We start from the raw sequence: 20,770 nt of genomic DNA on the forward strand, positions 1-20,770 counted from the left end.
ACACATCTCTCTGTGTGTCAGCTGTTTGACAGAGACCTCTGCATGCGTCAGCTCCGCTACTCCGGTATGATGGAGACCATCAGGATCCGGAAGGCTGGATATCCTGTTCGCTACACGTTTGACGAGTTTCTGGGTCGCTACCGCGTCCTTCTGAAAACTTACCTCTGTGATCCTAAAATAGTAAGTTTGAGGTTTTAGTGTGATAATTCTGAGCATGATGTCCTCACACCTTTTCTCTTCTTCTCTTGTATGATGATTTTTTTTTTCTCTGACAGGAAAGTAAAGTGAAATGCTGTGAAAGCATTTGTGAAACCGTGTTCGGTGAAGAGGATGACTGGAAGACTGGCAAGACGAAGATATTCCTCAAGGTGCTGCCTTACACTTGTGTTTACAGTCTGTTCTCAACCAGCAAAATTTTGTTGAGGAGATGAAAAAATGGCTTTGCCAGTTGTCTAAGAAACATTCGATTTTGATTGAAAGTGAAAGATGAAAAGACGTCTTTGTTGTGTGGGTGAAAAGACAACTATTCAAGGACTCCCATGTCCTGTTTTGATCGAAAGTGAAAGGTGAAAAGTTGTTGAAAAGACAGGTGGACTAAACACAAATTTCTATATATAATAATAGATATAATATTTGGGCTACATTTGGACCAAATCAGACAGACTAAACAGGCCTAATTTTCACTGTCTATTTTTGGACAAAATGTCTCTTTCCAGAAATCATGACATGGTTGCTCAGAATAATCCACAGACCTTGTTGTGAGCAGTTTAATGTAGGGACTACTTTCTTTCTGCAGTAGAATCTACTGGAACTACTTCCTAGCTTGTTGGGTTAATTGTATTCAGTTAGTTAGTTATTATATCATTTTGTCTTACATATCAATTAGATGTGAATATTTCCACTTAAACAAAGCTTTGTTACTGTTTTCTTTCAGGACTGCCATGACACCATGCTTGAAGTGGAGCGAATGAAAGAACTAAATGTGAAAGCACTTATTATCCAGAAAGTCTTGAGAGGCTACAAATACAGGTATGGGACAAAATGCTGCCGAAAAATATTTTTTGCTCGTGTGGCTTGCAATTTTACGTTTGTGTGATTCATGCCCTCTATAGGAAAGCATTCCTGAGGAAAAAGGCAAGCGCTCTTGTCATTCAGAAATGCTGGAGAGGACACAAAGGCAGAAAGCTGTACAAAGTGGTAAGTCACTTTTTAATGTATCAGTATTTACCAAAGTGAAAATACAGGTGTGACATGCAAAAAACTCTTTCAACCGTGCTCTACTTTTAGGTCCAGCATGGCTTTGCGAGGCTGCAGGCACAAATTCGTTCCCGCCAGCTTCACTTCCAGTATAAGAAGCAGCGGGAGGCCGCTCTCATACTGCAGACCCAGATCAGAGGATACCTGGCCAGGAAGGAATGGAAGCGCAAGAGAGCCGCTGTGATCCTCCTGCAGGCACAGACCAGGGGTGTGCTGGCAAGAAAAGCTCTCAAAAAGTTGAAAAGAGATGTAAGTTCAACTTAAGCAACAAAGAAGAACTATTTCTGGGTGGTTTTACCTGGTAATGGTTGCCAGCCCTTTTTCGTCAAACCACCCCCACATCCCCATCAGATGAACTCAGATGCCCCTTCATCAGCTCCACCTGCCATGTTCCAAATGTCCATTTATTTAAACTATTTATTTGAATTGTATATCCATTACTTTCAGCTTAGTATTTCAACTGTTACATTACTTTTTACTGTTTCATTGCCCAACTTTTAGCTAACTATCTCAACCATTTATCAGTTACTTTAGCTTATTACTTTAACTCTGCTACAGCTATTTATTAATTTTGGCTAACCATGTTAACTATTTATTACTGTTAGCTAACTACTTAAACTAATTATTACTTTAAGCTAACTATTTTTAACTGTTTATTACTTTTAGCTAACTATTTTACATATTTTTTTAGCTAACTATTTAAACCATTTATCTGTGACTTTTTAGCTAATTATCGCAACTCTATCCATTATTTTTAGCTAGCAGTTTAGCCATGTATCCATTAATTTGAGCTAATCATTGCAACTGTTTATGCTTTACTTTTAGCTAACTATTTGAACTATCACTTAGCTATTTCAACTGTATACTATTACTTTTAGCTAAGTATTTTAACAATTTATCAGCTCCTTTTAGTTAATTATTTCATCCCTTTATCCATCACTTTTAGCTAACTATTTTAAATATTTATTCTCTCCTAGCTAACATTTTAAACAATTTATCCATCACTTTTAGCTTTTTACTTTTACCTAACTATTTTGACTAAGAATGCTAACTATCTTGTTAGCTTGCTAGCTAGTTTTTAGTGGCATTACAACTGACAGGTTGGTGGGAGGTGGTGTACTGTGTTAAGTTGGTTACTGTGACTATAAATGTAATTGTCAGTATTCTATTCATTTTAAGTTATATTTTGGTGATTATTTTCTCCTAAACACAAATATGTGGCTATATTCTTTGATCATGTTTTATTTCATATAATTTGAGCTCCTCCACAATCTTTACATTTATTCCCATGATTAATAATCATTGTGGTAGAGGATAATGTGCCAGAAGCCTCGGCTACAGTAACTACTGCCAAGGTGTCAATGAGCCAAGGCTCTGACCTCAAACTGCTGTATTGCTACCATTTTGTGACCAGTAGCAGAGAAATGATTGAAATTCATTAATCTGTACTTTAAGTGTGATGATTTATTTAATTGTTATTCCACCAAACCACTGCTGTACAATGACAAAATTTAGTAGTTCGCAGTAATGTCTGTTTCCTGATCTTCTTTTGTATTGTTTTTTTTTTCTTTCAGATGTACCTGTCTGCTAAACAGAAAGAAGAAGAACAGCGGGCCATTCTGGAGAAACAGAAACACTTAGAGGAAGTGCTGAGGCAGAAGAGAGAGGCCGAGGCCAAAGCGAACTCTGACTCCATCACAGACCAGGAGATGGTGGACAGCATCTTTGACTTCCTCCCTCCCATTATGGTTGGAGGGCAGGAGGGTCAATCACCTGTGGGATTCGAGGTTCGGTTCCCAGAGGTTTTGCACATTTTGTAATCTTCTTGAGTCAGTCGTTGCATGTCCGTATCTGTTTTGTTTGTTTGTTTTTTTTTAGAATATTGAGAGGAAAAGGATGATTACCGAGGAGATTGACATTGATGACCTCCCCATGGAGGAAGATCTTCCCAAAGAAGATGACGACGACGACCTGGACGAGTACTCCTTTTCCAAATTTGCCTCCATGTACTTCCAGGGTGCAGCAACCCCTACTTACATCCGCCAGAGGCTTCGGCAGCCGCTGCTTTACCATGAAGATGAAGGAGACATCCAGGTGCAGCTCTTAGACACTTTAATTCATCTTTTCAGTTGTTCCTAAATGAGAAATACCTTTGAATCTTCCATGAATTCACCATTGTGTCTCTGTCATGTTATGACCAGGCTTCACTGACAGTGTGGTGGATCATCCTGAGGTTCATGGGAGATCTCCCCGAGCCAAAGAGGCAGGTTCAGGGAACCTCCACGCAGGAGCGCTTTCTGCCACAGGACCTGATGTCCAGAAAGGACAGACGTCTCAGCCACATGGTTGGCTTGGATCAGGTAAATATCTTCAGAAAACAAAGAGTTTATGAGTTTGGTAACACTTTACAATAATAATCATTAATAGATGGTAAATTGATAGTTAATTCAACTTAGTTAATATTTATTTATTTACTGTTAACTAGGGCTGCAACTAACGATTATTTTTCTATCGATAATCTAATAATTGCTAATTATTATTAATGCTATATTTTATTCATTTTATCATTAGTTTGTGTAATATAAAATCAGTTGTTTATAAACTTTATATTGTATCATAGCTGATAAGAGAGGACAATAATTATATATATATATATATATATATATTATTGTAATAATAATAATAATAATAATAATAATTATTATTATTATTAATTATAATGACATAGCTATTAAAGGGGAAATCTGCAAAATATTTACTGTAATAAATTGTATAATTACCATGATGTGTCATCAGAGATTAAAGAAACATACTAAGATGAAATACTCTTGTCTTTGACGTAGGGATTCAACCTATTTAATATACAGTCAATGGCTCTAACTTGCTATTTGGACTGCAGTGCTCATTTTTGATAGATATTGATCATTTAACTTAAGTTTAATTAACTATCAATTTACCATTTATTAATGATGATTATTATAAAGTGTTACCGGAGTTTTAAATATTGCTTAATTTTGTAGATGAACTTGAATTCATGATACATTTTAAAAGACAATTTCTGGCTGTTTTAGAGGTTGCTAAGGAATAGAAAAGAAAGAAACCCTTCGACAGTTCCCGAGGAGCCAGCACCAAACAGGAAGAGCTCCATGTTCACAGACCTTCTGACAAGAAACAGGAAGGCCTCTGCTGTGCCCAGTGAGACCGCTCAAAACCCGAGGGCATACACCGTGCCAGAGGGCAGCCCTCGAGCGAGGAAGGGCTCCACCTTCACCGACCTGCTGTCCAGAAACAGAAAAGCATCCGCTGTACCTGAAAATGGACCTCCACGATCGAGCTTCAGGAAACCCTCGATCATCACGGAGGAGGTGAGCCGTTCGCCGAGTGTTGCTGTGAAATTTTTTAACGTACAGATGTAAATGTCATGTCTCTTCTTCCAGTCTGAAGATCTGACTGAAGTGGCCAAGCCTCCTGCCCTGCAGACTGTGAAGGAGGACACTGACGTCATGACTGAAGAAGGACCCACCTTGGACAAGCCGCTGTCGACTCTCGAAAAACTCCACATCATTGTGGGCTATGCCATCGTCAGACGTGACCTTAGGTAACAGAGGTTTGATTTAAAAAAAACACACACATGGATTTATTTTCAACGTTTCTACAAACACAGTATTTGTCTGTTGTCTGTCTCTCCAGGGATGAGATTTACTGTCAGATCTGCAAACAGCTTCAGGATAACAACAATCGCAACAGCTACTTCCGTGGCTGGATCCTGCTGTCCCTGTGTCTGGGCATTTTCCCTCCCAGTGAGCGCTTTATGAAGGTAACTACAGCAGGTGTATTAGCTGCTTCAGACTCATCCTCTATTTCCCGCATACTGCAATGATTTTCTCATCTCTTTTTATCTCTCGTCCTGGCAGTACCTGCAAAGTTTCATCCGTTTTGCTCCTGGAGGCTACGCTGCCTACTGCGCTGACAGGCTGCGACGCACAGGAATTAACGGCATGCGAGGGGAGCCACCGGCCTGGCTGGAGCTGCAGGTACTGAGACTGACTGAACACGCATCTGCCAATATCTGAAACTGATTCACATATATTGTTCCTATAGAAATAAATAGATAATAAAAAAGGCTTCACAGTTTATTCAAATCAGGGAAAAAAAAGTTTTCTCACAAGGTATCATTTAGATTTAACTTTTGCAGATTTTGAGATATCAGTCTCTGAGATTTCTGACAGCACCTATTTCCAAAAAATCTGCAGCGGGGTTCCCTGTAGCTTACCTGATAAAGTGTGTGCACCATTTTCTAATACTGCATTCCATTTACCTTGGAAGTCAGAGCTGAGAATGACGCGACATGTTAAAAAAACACGATGGAGGTCTCCTTTGTTGTGCTTACTTTTTAGCTCTTGCGCAGTATTTTGTGCATACAAACACTGTAGCAACATGTCTACAGATAGTGGACAGGTAGGACTGACTTCAGGAGCCACGGAAAGTGCTGATAAATAGTATATTACTACAGGCTTCACATATTGTAGATGTGTGTAGCAGCCATCTTGGATTTTGATGTCGGGGTTGGTAACACTAATGAACTCACATTACACACGACTGTTTAATCAATATGGTCTTTGTTTCTGTACTTCAACAGGCAACCAAGACAAAAAAGCCCATGATTGTGTCTGTGACGCTGATGGATGGACGCTCCATTAATCTGCCTGTTGACTCAGCATCTACCTCCAGAGAGATCTGCCAGCTCATCTCTAACAAAGTCAAGCTCAAAGACACCTTCGGCTTTTCTGTTTATGTCGCCATGTATGAAAAGGTGTGTAATTATATTGGCTTGATGTACAGTACAGTCAGTGATCAGTAGATCTGCAGTCACAAATTCTTTGTAATTTTTTCTGCCTTTGAGGAGGGAAAACTAAAAACACCCCACAATTTAACATTCCACATGCTCTGAAAATGTAAGAATCAATAAAAGAAGCATTTTCAAAAGGGTTTAGTTTTGCACAGGTTTACTCCATGCCCACAAAGCTCAGTATGGAACCAGCCAAAACGTATTTTAGACACCAGTAAAACCACCTATAAGTCCAATATCAGTATTATATATATGTTAACAAAAATATTACACATATTTAGAATATTTTTGTCAAATTGATTTGCCATCAGACAGCCTTTTGGGGAAACTGGGAAACTGATGTTATATAAATAACAATTATTGCTCTCTCCAAAGAAACCAGACTTCATAGGCAAAATCAGTAATTTTAGTTGCTGGTCTATTGCTGCCTTAGTGTGTTAGTTTGTCTTATTGTGTGACAGATTTTTTGCACTTTCAACATGCAAATAAACAAAAACAGAGATATATGGAAAATAAGTTGCTTAATTTTGGAGATCCCACCAAATATAGATGTTTAAGTTTAACTTTCATGAAACTTTAAATCATAAGGAAACTTTTGTAGCATCCTAATCATGCTGTCATCTAATGCCTGTTTAAGTCAACATGTAGAAATCCATAACTTCAAATGAGAATCTGTCCTGAAGGTGTGGGCTCTGGGCAGCGGCCGTGAACACGTGATGGATGCCATCTCCCAGTGTGAGCAGGAAGTGAAGAGGAGAGGAGGGCAGGAGCAGCACGCTCCCTGGCGTCTCTTCTTCCGTAAGGAGATCTTCACACCCTGGCATGACTGCAAAGAGGATAAGACCAGCACAGAGCTCATCTACAAACAGATCATCCACGGTCTGAAGTTTGGAGAGTATCAGTGTGAGAAGGTGGGCTTACATTTGAATGATTATCCTACAAATGTCCTGCTATATTCTCAGATATAAATATGACATCTTTTTTTCTCCACATTTCACTTCCATAGGAGGACGATATTGTTCAGCTCGCTGCAAAGCATTTATACATCCAGCACGGCTCGGACTGCAGTCCAGAGCACGTGAAGGGAGCTGTGCAGGACTGCATCAGCATCAGTCTGTTGGAGGCCAAGTCAGAGGCCAAATGGGTGCAGATGGTCAGCACGGCTCACGCTGAGGTCAGTCACGCCACACATCAACAGAACTGGACAGAAGCTCTGCAATGGCCTTCAGTAGATTTAATGTTTCTGTCAATGTTTCTCAAACTCCACCAGGGTTCATATTTGAGTTCAAAACAAAAGGCTGATTCAGTGAAGGCAGAGATGGTCGACTACGCCCGAGAGAAGTGGCCCATGTTCTTCTCCAGGTTCTTTGAAGTTGCCAAACTGTCAGGTAGGCCACATTAGCAAAGAATGTTTCTCTGCTTTTATGTCTTTAGATCACTTATAGTTGGTCAAATAATGATAAGTGCATTCATTTGAATGTTTTAAGCAACTTTAATTACAGCGTTATGATAATATATCAGGCTGTTGATTCGGTTTGCACGATATGAGAAAAATCTGCAATAAAAATATTGTGATGACATTTTGACTTGTGATTCATCACATATTGAAGCGTCATATTGGCTTGTTTCCTCTGGAAGTTGTCACAACTGTTTGGCATGGTTTACACAGGGTCTGTGTTCATAACACATTTCACCTGAATCCTAAATAAATCCAACATAGCAGAAGTGCTGTCCTTTTTACAACGAGGTCTTTATCAACCACATTTTCTGCACTCTTCTCTCCTTCTTTTGCCATTGTGCAAGCTAACCTTACAGTTGACACCAAATTGACACTGATTACTCAGGGTTATGTTCTCACACTGAGAGTCAATGCATTGAGTGTGTAAATAAATTAAATATTTTTTCTTCCTCATTGTGTTTCAAGCAGTCTTATGATGTGTTTATTGTGTATAAGATGATATATATGACAAGGAAAATAGGTTTTATGAATCAGCACTACTGTTGACACCCATGGATGACGGGAAAAGACTGTAAATGTATGGGAGAGTTTTTTAGATTAGAATTAGAAATAAAAAATAGATATATTTTGAAAGGTGAAATAATTGAAGGCAGCACTACATTATTATAAATAAACCTCTCGTTTCTTGGTCCGTGAGGATCGACGGACATGCATTTGTATCTTTACAATAATTGATTATTTTAGATTGAATGGAAGAGTCCACTAGTGTCTTGCAGAATGAGCTATCTAGATGTAAATTCACTAAAAACTGTATCACTGTCATAAAAACACGTTTTAGAGCTAGAACAGTTACTGTTACAGACTTGCATCAAAAGCTGAAGAAAATTACAGGTATTGATCCTTTCTGAAATGTTTTCAGATTTGGTAAATGAACTTGCATTTTTGTAGCTTTTCTAGTCTTCTGATCACCCGAAGTGCTTTACACTATGAGACACACACTCTTTCACTAATGGCAGAAGTTGCCATGCCTCTGCTCCTTCATACTAACTTTTTCACATTCATACACTGAGGGCTTTGCCTTTAGGGGCAACTTAGGGCTCAGTATGAATTGTATATTTCCTTTTTTTTTTTATCACGACGCAACATAAAACATGTATAACACACACAATTTCTACACACTTTTAATGATCAGCGATGAAGCTGTTTTTTAACCAGCCCACTTTGAGCAATTATCTGTTGCTGCTCTTTGAATCTATGTCAGACTGGAGTATATTAGGCTATTTATAGAAACACTGTACCTCTGGGGTTAAGACTCCAACAAAGTATGTGATTGAGAGTAAATAAGTGGGCCAGGAACAACATGTCTGCCCTCCTTGGATTTCAGATTTACTGCTGTTCAACATGTGAACAACTAATTTGCAAAAAGGATGAGCTCTGACGCACTGACACAGTGGGTATTTTACTAAACAGTCAGATTTCTGATGTTACTGTTGTGTAATTGCATAATTAACAACATGCTGGTAGGATAAAAGTAATTATTATTATTATTATTATTATTATTATTATTATTATTATTATTATTATTATTATTATTATTATTATAGGCTTTCACAACATGAGTCCTCAATATAACACATCTGATGGAGATTCCCAGTGAACAGTTCGTAGCTGTTTATGCTTCATTTTAACTGAACAGACAGTTTGTTGTTATCATTGTTGTTCTTTGTTGTTATCTGTGTGCTACACTTTGTGCCTGGTGGAAGATAGAGCCCAAAGTCACTTTGGTGTTTCTGGCATGTTGAAATGGTCATATTTAACTATTTTGTGACATTTCAACAAATCAACAAATGAAGAAAACAACTGCTGAATTAATTATGAAAATAATTATCTTATTAATAGACCAAGAGTGAAAACCCCTTATCTGTATGTTGATGATTATGCCTCTACTGTAGTATACACTTAAGAAGTAGTAAAGATTTTTTGAAGTGGTGTTGTATGAGGCACTTAGCCATACTCAGGGTATTACCTACAGTAGATGTCAGTTGGTACACCCCACGTCTGGAGAAGCAGCAGAAGTACTAGTGTAGGAAGCTAAGCAATGTACTGCTGGACAGGGTCAGCATATTTTACCCAATTAAAAAAAATCTGTATCAGTTTAACTGTACACTATATTAAGAATATTTTCTCCTCTTTTCCTTGCTGTCAGGCAGGATTTTTAAATGAGAAACTGCTGTTTTCTTTGTCAAATATCTCTCAGACTCAAAAACAGTAAATTTACCTCTCAGAACACAGGAGTTTTTCTTCTACTGCTGCCTCAGGATTAACTAAAAATCACACAATAACACAAACTAATTAATCTATCAAGGCAGGCGTAGACCAGCAACTCCTGTGCTCTAAAAAATAAAATCACTGTTTTTGCCATAAGTCTGGTTGGTTTGGAGAGAGAGATATTTGACTTATATAATGGTGGTATCCCATCAGCAATGGCTACCTGATAGCAAGGTAAAGCTCTGAAAATCTTCTAAAACATAATGCACATTTATACGGATATTGATTTCTTCAGGTGCACATTTTGCTGCTGACCCTGTCCACAGCAGTAAATTGCTTAGCTACCTACACAGGTGCTCCTGCTGCATCGCTAAACTGTGGGCGTGTCAGCTGCCATCAACTATGCCTTTAATGTTGCGCTCTGAAATGATTTACATACAAATGGCACGCAGCATCTACCTGCTGGACAGCAATAAGTCCCATGTTATCTCCTGTATGTCATGATTTCTCGGGTTCTATCCATGGGTTATTTTTAGGTCCTCCGCTGCCAAAGAGCAAGTTCATTGTGGCCATAAACTGGACTGGTATCACTTTCCTGGATGAGAGAGAGAAGAGGCTGCTGGTGCTCTCCTTCCCTGAAGTCACTGCAGTCAACACCATCAGGTACAGATGAAATCTGTGCAGTGTGTCAGTTTACTGGTTGAGGAAGAGTCAAGTTTACTAAAACAGCATGGTGTTACTCGTGTTAAGACTCCCTTTTGTTGCCCACCCAGGGAGGGTAAAGCGTCTGGTCAGGCGGTCAGCCTGCTGACACTGAAAGGAGACTTCACTCTGAGTGGAGGCACCGCCGAGGACATGGCAGAGCTGGTTACGATGTTCCTCAGTGGACTGACGGAGAGATCTCGGTATGCCGTGACACTGAGGGAAGGCGACAGACAAGGTCAGACAACTGATTTTTCTTTCTTATACTGTCACAACTGAATGATCTCCTTTAGAGTCATTTCTCCTAATTGATCTCTGATTGGTCTTCAGATGACCCCACGCTCCTCAGCTTCAAGAAGGGAGAGCTCATTATAATAATCAAGGATGACGAGTTTTCTCAGCAGCGTGGCTGGATAAAGGGAGAAAATGACAGCACAAAACAAATAGGAGCTGTCCCCATTGATGCCATCATAGTCCTGCCAACACTCACCAAACCCACCAACGAGGTCATGGTACGGAGCTGTCAGTGACACGTCCTTCTCAGATTGGTAATTGTTCCCAGAAACTGTGAAGTATTAATGTAGCACATGTTTTTTTTATTTCAGAGCCTCATCAACTTGTCTCCTAACCAGAGGAAGAACATCATACCGGATACGCTGAAAGAAACAGGAACAATGCAGAGAGTAGCCCCTGCCACTCTGAAAGAATTCTCCCTCCAGTACTTCAGGTATCTGAAAACGTCCTTTATTTAACTACTTTTTGTGGGTTTTTTTCAGCAGGAAAATGCTCACTGGAACAGTACTGACAGCAGGAATTCTCTTCTTGTTTCCTTGATCCTGCAGGCAGCCCACTAAGGATGTGAACCGTCAGGTGATTTCTAGGAACACCACTCCTGAGAAACTGTGGGCCCACTCCAGAGAGCCAATCAGACAGCCCCTCCTCAAGAAACTGGTGGGCAACGCAGACCTCAGCCACAAAGCCTGTCTGGCCTTCAATGATATCCTCACACACCAGAGTTATACGAAAAGAAGCAGTTCTTCCTGTGCTTGTTTTTCAGGGGGATAAACCCATGTTTTTTATATTTATCAAGTTCAGGGAGTTAGTTTACTGTTGGCTGGAGGTGAAATATGCTAGAAATTGGGTGAGTGTTCCTATTGGAAGCTCAGTTTTATATTAAATATTACTGACTCAGGTAGCACCATTCTCTGAGCCTGACCTTTAAACATGAATGTCCTTCCACAAACAGATACTTGGCTGCTTACCCAGGCTTTATGGAGTATCTACATTGTATCCACACTTCAGTGGCACCACAGGCTGTTTCATCTGTGTGCCATGACCCACTTGGTTCTCCAGCCGTCACCAATTTTTATCTAGTTGCACTAATCTTGAAGGACGACTTCAACTGTATTCTTCTCTGGGCTTTTAAATGGAAACACCCACTCAGCTGTGGGTTAAAAGCAGTGACGCAGGTTTCAGTACTCATGCCCTCGCCTGACCTCCTTCATCTGAGGGGATTTGTAAGTCGCATTGTAATCATTGCTGACACCTACATCAGGTCAACGTTTCTAAAAGGTCTTGGGAAAATACCATTTTGGGGGTAAAACAGAACGCACTGATTATTCAGATTTGAATACATATGGGACACTAATGACAGAAAAACCTCAAAAATAAAGAATAAAAATAAAAATAATAGACCCTGCCTTTAAAACCCCTCTGATATTGAAACTTTTTTTCCCATGAGTCATGTTGCTAGGCCTGTCTGACAAAAGAAAAATGATTTAAATATGATACTGAGTGCACAGTAGGAGAACAGTCAAGCCATGTCTACAGGGTCATGAGGTCAGTGTCAGCGAGTATTTGTGCGAGTGTTTGTAGAGTTTGTATCACAGCAGAGAGGAGGATCAACTTTGTGTTTCAGCGTCCCAGAACAACCCTCCTTTTTGCCTTCACACACTCTGCAGCAAACTAGCTCTGTCTGGCTAACATAAATATTTGAGACACATGCTACCAAAAGGCTTCTCCATAGCCATTATACTAAAGACACCAAATCAACACATTAGTAGGTTACAAGGATTACGTGGCCATGAAGAAGTCAAAGACAAATCTTTGACATGACTAATTAGACTAATTAGCTTTATGGGCTTGTTTTCTTATGCTGGCCATTTTTGCAGCTTCTTCATTCACCCTCTGTCTGAAACACTTGTTTCAGCTCCTGTCCCTCCTCCCCAAACCTATCACTGATCTAGAGGTTGTGTTAAGCCCTTTGTGACATCATTAGGGGAGGGCAAATCTGAGCATTTTCCTGAAAAGGGAGGCAAGCAAAGGAGATGGTAGTTTAGCATATATTAGTGGTCTTTAGAGACACATATATTTGTGGAAAAACTGTGAAAAAAAGTGTGTTTTGCATAGAATGTGAGCCAAAATAACTACCTAGCTAAGGTAACTAAGATGCTAAGTCAAGTTAATTTTATTTATATATCTCCAAATCATAATAGAAGTTATCTCAGGACACTTTTCATTTAGAGTAGGTCTAGACCACATGCTTATAATATGATTTATAGAGAATCAGCATTTCCCAACATGAGCAACCACTAGGTGACAGTGGTGAGGAAAAATCTCTCTTTTAACAGGGAGAGAGAGAGATTACAAGCATCAGTGGCAAAATACAAAACCCACCAAACAAGCCTCCAGAAACAGAAAACAGTTCTTTGAGTAGCATCACCAGCTGACAGTGTCATCTCAAGCTTTCCTTTTTCAAAGTTTACCAACCAGGATGATTGTTCCTCCTTGACCGTTGTGTACCGATCCTGAAATATATGGGAGATTACCCCACCAAGCAGATGCAGAGTCCTCTCGAGCTCACCGACCTGATCTTCAGCCCCGCCACTAAATATGAGGCGCTCAGGGATGAGATCTACTGCCAGATCATGAAGCAGATGACCAGCAATAACAACCGGTACACTCAAGTTGTTTCACTGTCTCGGATTCTCAGATTTAAAGCTGCTTTTGGACTTGTTCTGGAGAAGAGGTTTAAAATCTGTATGAAATTTTCTTTGCATATGAATTAAAAAAAATAACTGAATAGCTTTAGGCTTTGGTCTACACTGAATGAGGGAAACTAGAATGTTTTAGGACTGAATCATATTTTGTAGGTCAAATGGCTGATTGATTCATCAAGAAAATATTTGACAGTAAATTGATAATGAAAACAGTTGTTGCAGCCCAAGCAAATTTAAAAAGCCTGACTGGAAAAAATTGAAGTAGCTAGAATTGTCAATTTTTCTTAATTTAGACATGAGGAAGTATAAACAATTAAAAGAAAAAAAAAACAGAGCTGAACTGAAATGTAACCACCCCTTGATAGTGTCTTATATTTATTTCTCACTGTTGCCTTGCACATCACCCAGGTTGAGCATGGAGCAAGGCTGGCAGCTGCTGTGGCTCTGCTGTGGCCTGTTTCCTCCCAGCCAGGCTCTTCTGAAGCACGCTCAGCGATTTCTGGAGTCACGCCGCAGAGAGCCCCTCGCTTCTGACTGTCTGCGGCGGCTGCAGAGCTCAATGAGGTTAGCCAGACATGCTGTATCATTCACCATCAGCACACAGCACCATTTTTTTCCGTTTCAAAGAAGGATGTCAGTTTACATTCATGTCTGTTCAGACTCATACAATGTAATATGAATCAGACCTTTTGACCTGTAATTTTGAAGAAACTTATTCAAAGGTAGTGAGTGTATTTTTGATGAAATGAAAGTTCTCACCATATATGTGTGATTCCACTTCACTTAGAGACTGTTTTTTACAGAGGAGTACAGGGGACTGATAGAGAGCTGAACATTACGATGTCACAGTGATGTTGACCTTTGACCTTTTGGATATAAAATAGCATCACCACATGTGCAATTTTGGTCATAATTGGCATATTAAATCTTGAGTTATGGCAAAAATGTGTTTAGTGAGGTCACTGTGACCTGTGACCTTTGACCACCAACGTTTAATCAGTTCGTCTTTGAGTCTCGGTGAACATTTTTGTCAAGTTTGAAGAAATTCAGTCAAGGAGGCGTTCTTGAGAGCTCACGTTCACAAAAATGGGATGAAATGAAAACATGATGTCATAAAACGTAGAGACATAAAAGTCATTAAAAAAGTTTTTCTTCAATAATTCTGAATCTCAGAGGTCCTTCAGCATACAAACATGAATGTGTACAAAAAAAAAATAGGCTGATCGGTCTAGCAGTATTGGAGTTTAGCTGCGGACAAGCTGTAGGCACAGTGACATCACACACACGCAGCTGGCAGGTATAATTAGAACTTGACCGTGTTCTTGTCTCGCTAATAATGTTTATGGTTCTGTGCTGACATTGAAAATTTATTTTTAGTGTTGATTATTATAAGTGTATTGTTTTTTTTTTGTGTGTGTGTGTTTTTTTTTTACTTGACGTTAGAATGGTTCAGTAATCTTCTTATGATGTGAGGTTCAACTTTAAACAGCGAGTAGAAATATCCATCAGGGGGCATCTTTTTACTTTTGGTCTTTGAATACCTTTTAGTTCTTATACTTCTTCACTTTTACTTGAGTAAAGAAGTTGAATCAGTACTTCTTCTTTTCTTACACAAGTATCTGTACTTCTACTTGAGTTAAGAATGTGTGTGCTATTGCCGCCTCTGTTTATAAAGCAGCTGATATTGTGTGTAGAAAAGCAGGCAGTTGCAACACTCCACCTCTGGTTAACTGCCACCACAACACGACACTACACAGAAACTGGTGTAGTGAGAAAAGGAAATGTAAAGCTGTGGTACCTCACATTTTAAATCTCTCATGAGTTACCGGAAAGGCTCTCCAAAAACTAAACTAATACAACTGACATATGTGGACTTCTTATCCTAGATTAGTTTAGAACAAATTGTGCTGTTCAAAGTAAAACTTGCCTGCAGCACTTCTCACGTTGACCTTTTTAAATGCGTTGCATCACCTTCACAGTGACTCAACCACAGTCTGCATTTGCATGGCCTCTTCTATAAATATATTTGATTTACATTCAGTATCATTAACACTGACAACAGGCTCTAAAACACGTATTTTTGATCGGCACACTTGGTGCCTGGTGTTGCACTCTGTGTTACTGTTTTAGTGACAGAGTGTGTGCTCTTTTCTTTATCTGCACTGAATCTGTGGCTCAGAGTCAAAACGATTAAGTAAGAAAGAAAAAAGGTAAGAGTAAGCATTTGCTGTCTTTGTGTAGGATGGAGCCTAGGAAGCTTCCGCCACACCAGGTTGAGGTAGACGCCATCCAACTGAACAGCATCCAGATCTTCCACAAAATCCACTTCCCCAACGACACAGAGGAGGTACGAACACAGAGAGAGTAACACTTAGAAATAACGTAGACACAAAAACTGAATAGCCAACAGGGAACGAGTGAAGAACAAATGAACAGCTAACATGGTAGTCAACCATTTGTTGATGAGTAACCCCTAATCCAATTCTATAGTGTTGATAATGATTAGTTAATGAAGAAACAAGTGAGGAATGATTTAGGAGGGATTTGATAACTGATGAATTGTTAAGTATTTCCTTCATCATTTTTAATGGAGGGCTGTATAATAGATAAAGAGTTACTAGAGAACAGAGTGGGAGATCCTATATTAATGAGTCACTGGGTAAGAGTTAATGCATATCTGTGAATTGATCATACTCATCACTTTCTTTATGAATGGTTCCTGATTAACCCTGAAGCAGCTGGTGAAGGGCAAAAACCTGGCAACAAATCATTAATTACTATATATTTAAACATTACTTACTCTTTTTGTTTTCCCTAAAGAAAAGAGATTCATAATACTGAGTAGGTAACAAGTACTTTGTCATTACCTAATGAGTACTTACTATTTTTGTGTCCCCTAAAGTAAAGTGATACATATTACTGAGTTTTTAATAAGTATTTCCTCATTAACTAATGGTTAACTAGCAGTTAGCTCCTCATTTGTTCCTTGTTTTTTCATTAGCAACTCTAAAAAGTTGGGTTTAGGGGTTACACATTAGCTAATGATGAACCAGTATGTTAGTTCTTCATTTGTTCCTCATTTGTTCCCTGGTAACTACTCAATTTTTGTGTACCTTACTTAAAAGTGTTACTGTTTAAAAAATCTACAATAATACAAATGGCCCAGTGACTCTTCTCATCCCTTCTTCAGGTATTTGAAGTTGCAACAAGCACCAGGATCAAGGATCTCATACAGAACATTTCCAACAAGCTCGGTCTGACTTCAGCAGACGGATACAGCATCTTTGTCAAAACACAAGACAAGGTTTATTTGACATTTCACAGCCTTAAACATTATAAACTGTTCTTCTTCCACTCCACTGATTCTAAAAAAAGAAGTCTGTGACTGTGTTTCTTTCAGGTTCTCAGTTTGAATGAGACAGACTACTTCTTTGATAGTCTGAGACAAATCACTGATTGGTCCAAGAAAGCCAAGAGGATCAAAGACGGTATAAAGAAAACATGATCTGATTAGAGTGTGAGCCAGATTTCTGATGGTTTGTGTTAACCTGTAAAAACCTCTTTGGTGTGTGTGTGTGTGTGTGTGTGTGTGTGTGTGTGTGTGTGTGTGTGTGTGTGTGTGTGTGTGTGTGTGTGTGTGTGTGTGTTCATGTGTTTGTGTGGCTCTGCAGGTGGCCCAGTCAACATACCCTACCTTGTGTTTTTCATGAGGAAGTTGTGGTTCAATGTGATTCCTGGCAGAGACCCAGAGGCGGATCTTATCTTCCATTTCCCTCAGGTACATTTGAATGATGCGGCTCAGCCACCATCACATTTTCCAGGCTCATTAGTTTTTTCCATATGATATGAAAGCCAAATCTTTCAGTTTAACATAATCCCATCTGACATATGGATAAGATGGTATCAATATTAGTTCCCAGCTGTTTTATCTGGGTTCATTATAAAACATTGTCTCCTCATGAACAATGTAGTCAGTACTAACTTGGTTTGAAGGTCAAACTCAGGCCTAAATGAGTTGGGAATTTAATCCTCACAAAAGCAGACCTTTTTTAAAACTTCTTTTTATTTCCTTTTTAACAGGTACAGTCATACAGTAGTGATGCATGAAACAACAAAGACACAACAAGATCATAAAAATCAGTTTTGGCATTCCCTCAATGTCCGTATGTAGTTCCAGTAAGTAGAAATGAATAAAAATTTTCATTCGTAACATGTTTGTTCATATTTACATTAGGAAGGGAAAAGCAAAAAACCAAAAACAAAATCAAAGTGTGAATAAAAGCATAATAAAATTAAAAAATGGGGGAAAAAATAACAGAGATAACAAAAAATCATATACAACACAATTTAAAAAATAAGTTAAAAAGAAACACTTCACACTTTCACTAAGCTCATCAGTCCATTAAAACATAATTAATTAATAATTTTAAAATAAATGAAGTTATTGCAGACCATTTAGTTAAAAATATATCTGTCTGTAGTTGTTTTTTACGTAATAAACATCCTTAACCTTCTCCCTCCACTGTGTTATTGAGGGGGGCTGTAGCCTCAGCCAGGAGACTGTGATCATCTTTTTAGCAATTAAAAGTTGGACTCTCAAACATAATCTGATTGTTATTGTTTACATCTTCTGGTTATATTCTGGTTATAGAAAGTAAGATGGATTTAAGGTCAATCCTACATCTGAACACAACAGCAGACCTTATAAAATATATTTCTGTCTTACAGGAGCTACCAAAGTACTTGAGAGGCTATCATGTTAGCACCAAAGAGGAAATGGTCAACATTGCAGCTCTGCTGTTCAGGATTAAGGTCAGCAATGACAAGACCCAGTTTGTCATGATTCCTAAGATGCTGAAGGAGCTGGTTCCCAATGACCAACTGAAGGCCATGTCTGAAAATGAGTGGAAGAAGGTATGCAGCTTTATTTTCTTTTTACTGATATCTTCTCAAGAATAAGACTGTATTCACACTGAATCAGGTGTTGTGGTGAAAATATCAGAGTACATGTAGGCTGCAGCGCTGGGGACTGCACAGGGTGTTGAAAAAAAAAACATGCTGTGGCCCTGCAGCAAAAGTTGAAGCAGAGTCAACTTTTGGAGAAACGTAACCCAATGTCATGCTGCAGTGACCAGTCATGTAAGCTGCTCAGTTCGTACTGCAAAAAACCAACACCAAGAAGCTTCCCCTTGGTTTGTGTCCATTTGTTTGAGAGAGAGAGAGCAGCAGTGGTCAAGCAAGTTAGAGACTGAGTGAAGAGAGGGAGCTGTGGTAGCAAAAGCCGGTGAATCAGAGAAATGAAATATTATTTTCTGATTATTTCACAGCAAATACGTTTTAAAGCTTAACACACACCCTCAATTAGCACAACTCTGCGCTAATTGTTGCAATGCGGTATTTAATGTTAATACAGCGAAGGATGGTGCTCCACTTTTTTTCTTATTGTCACGTCTCATGGAAGAAAACTGACAATACTCAGTGCTTTTCGACATCCTTATCCTGTCTGTAATATTGAGCTGTACTTCATAGTACATGTTGATGTACTTCACGTAGTTCACCATCTTAGTGGAGCATTTTAGCATGTTAAGCATTAGCATTCCTAAGTAGCACCACAAACTACAAAACACAAAACTGGTTTTGCAGGTATTTGGTCATAAAGCATTGGACAGAGTGGAATTTTGATTGAGGGGACCATGAATATCTGTGCTAAACTGTACAGCAATCCATCCAATATATGTCAACCTCACCACATTACGTCACCTGTTTGCAAGCTTGCTAAATTGCTAGCCTCACTGGTGTCTGATGCTGACAGTTTTTGTGTCATGTTGTTGCCTAGCAACAGTGTTCTCACAACTTTACCACTGGAACGCTAAACTAGCTAAACATATTGCGTAGACGATATCCCATGTTGTAACTACAAGCTCATGAGTTCCATTAGAAGGCGGCAACAGTTTAACTTTTAGATAAGGCTGTCATTTCCCAAAATACTGTACTTTCAAACTTTACAAAAACTAGAGTAAATAGTGTATTTGTTGGGGACTATTTATAGTTGCACATTGATACACAGCTAGTGCACTTGCAAGTATTTACTGCTCCAGGATGGTGTACGTGTGATTGATTTAAAATAAACTACAGTGCACATGTTCATAAAAAAGAAAGAAGTGTCACTCAGTGTAACGCTGTCGGTCAGTGGTGTGTTTTACAGTTTTGGATAAAGAAAGATCTCTGTGGCACAGAGGAATAAGATATCAGGCTTTGGATACACTCACATAATAGTTAGATCTGTTGTTTGTTTTGGTCTCTTTGTGGGCTTTGTTGACAATAAGAGAAATATAGAGTAGAACCAGCGTTATCCTTTTATTTGCCCGCAGAAACAATATCACCATTATGCCATTCCTGTGATCCCTATCTCAGCTCTGTGAGAATATTGCCTGAAGGCTGAGTGGGTGCTGGAAAATCATTAACCTCAATAAAAGCAGTGCAAATACTTCTACAAAACATGCGTTGTAATGTATGTATGTGTATTTAATTTTCAGAGTATTACTGTTGCCTATAACAAACAAGCTCGTATGACTGATGAAGAAGCTAAGGTGGCCTTTCTGAGGGTGGTTTGCCGCTGGCCAACGTTCGGCTGTGCTTTCTTTGAAGTGAAGGTAAGTGCTGCAGTGAATGCAGCACAGATGCTGCTTTATCCTGCTATCTGTCGTCCATTGGGTTGGGTGGGTGGCTTTTTTATCTGATGTTCTCGCTCTCTGTCTCTCACACCCTCCGTCACCATGGTACGCTCACAGCACATCTGCAGAAAACAAACAGTGCTGACAACAGTGAAAGAAAAGTTTTCTCAGTTGCCTGTATCTTTCTTTTCAGCAAACGTCAGAACCAAACTTCCCAGATATTGTGCGTATAGCCGTCAGCAAGCAGGGACTCACCATCATCCACCCAAAAACTAAGGTGAAAAGAAGTAAAAATCATCAACAGTATTCCCTTTAACATGCTTATCCTAGTTTTTACCATTAACTAATCTTTTCTCTTGTGAAGGATGTGCTGGCAAATCACCCATTCAACCGCATCGCAAACTGGTGCAGCGGCAGCACCTACTTTCACATGACGATTGGCAATTTAGTCAAGGGAAGCAAATTCCTCTGTGAAACGTCACTGGTAAGATCTATTATTAGATGTGAACCTCAAGCGATAAACTGCCAGTCTGTAAAAGTTTGTCCTCTTCATTTCACTTCT

The 20,770-nt window shown here is 39.1% G+C and overlaps 1 protein-coding gene across 1 annotated transcript in view; it reads left to right on the forward strand.

Annotated features, from left to right (window-relative positions):
• Positions 1–20,770, forward strand: part of myo7ba (myosin VIIBa) — a 29,963-nt gene that overhangs the window by 8,827 nt on the left and 366 nt on the right. The window contains exons 17-47 of the mRNA XM_084722635.1: positions 22–180; positions 276–368; positions 935–1,029; positions 1,113–1,197; positions 1,288–1,506; positions 2,832–3,044; positions 3,136–3,351; positions 3,459–3,617; positions 4,329–4,622; positions 4,695–4,855; positions 4,948–5,074; positions 5,172–5,291; positions 5,897–6,070; positions 6,790–7,017; positions 7,113–7,280; positions 7,377–7,494; positions 10,370–10,496; positions 10,607–10,773; positions 10,866–11,047; positions 11,141–11,262; positions 11,378–11,532; positions 13,338–13,491; positions 13,943–14,098; positions 15,776–15,881; positions 16,725–16,838; positions 16,935–17,022; positions 17,206–17,312; positions 18,263–18,448; positions 20,071–20,187; positions 20,402–20,485; positions 20,573–20,692. Coding sequence (XP_084578761.1) covers positions 22–180; positions 276–368; positions 935–1,029; positions 1,113–1,197; positions 1,288–1,506; positions 2,832–3,044; positions 3,136–3,351; positions 3,459–3,617; positions 4,329–4,622; positions 4,695–4,855; positions 4,948–5,074; positions 5,172–5,291; positions 5,897–6,070; positions 6,790–7,017; positions 7,113–7,280; positions 7,377–7,494; positions 10,370–10,496; positions 10,607–10,773; positions 10,866–11,047; positions 11,141–11,262; positions 11,378–11,532; positions 13,338–13,491; positions 13,943–14,098; positions 15,776–15,881; positions 16,725–16,838; positions 16,935–17,022; positions 17,206–17,312; positions 18,263–18,448; positions 20,071–20,187; positions 20,402–20,485; positions 20,573–20,692 — 4,614 coding nt within the window. The remainder of the gene's footprint in view (positions 1–21; positions 181–275; positions 369–934; positions 1,030–1,112; positions 1,198–1,287; positions 1,507–2,831; positions 3,045–3,135; positions 3,352–3,458; positions 3,618–4,328; positions 4,623–4,694; positions 4,856–4,947; positions 5,075–5,171; positions 5,292–5,896; positions 6,071–6,789; positions 7,018–7,112; positions 7,281–7,376; positions 7,495–10,369; positions 10,497–10,606; positions 10,774–10,865; positions 11,048–11,140; positions 11,263–11,377; positions 11,533–13,337; positions 13,492–13,942; positions 14,099–15,775; positions 15,882–16,724; positions 16,839–16,934; positions 17,023–17,205; positions 17,313–18,262; positions 18,449–20,070; positions 20,188–20,401; positions 20,486–20,572; positions 20,693–20,770) is intronic.

This window comes from Lutjanus erythropterus, chromosome 7, assembly GCF_056507025.1.
Source record: "Lutjanus erythropterus isolate fLutEry1 chromosome 7, fLutEry1.hap2, whole genome shotgun sequence".
In the NCBI taxonomy this organism is placed as follows: domain Eukaryota; kingdom Metazoa; phylum Chordata; class Actinopteri; order Lutjaniformes; family Lutjanidae; genus Lutjanus; species Lutjanus erythropterus.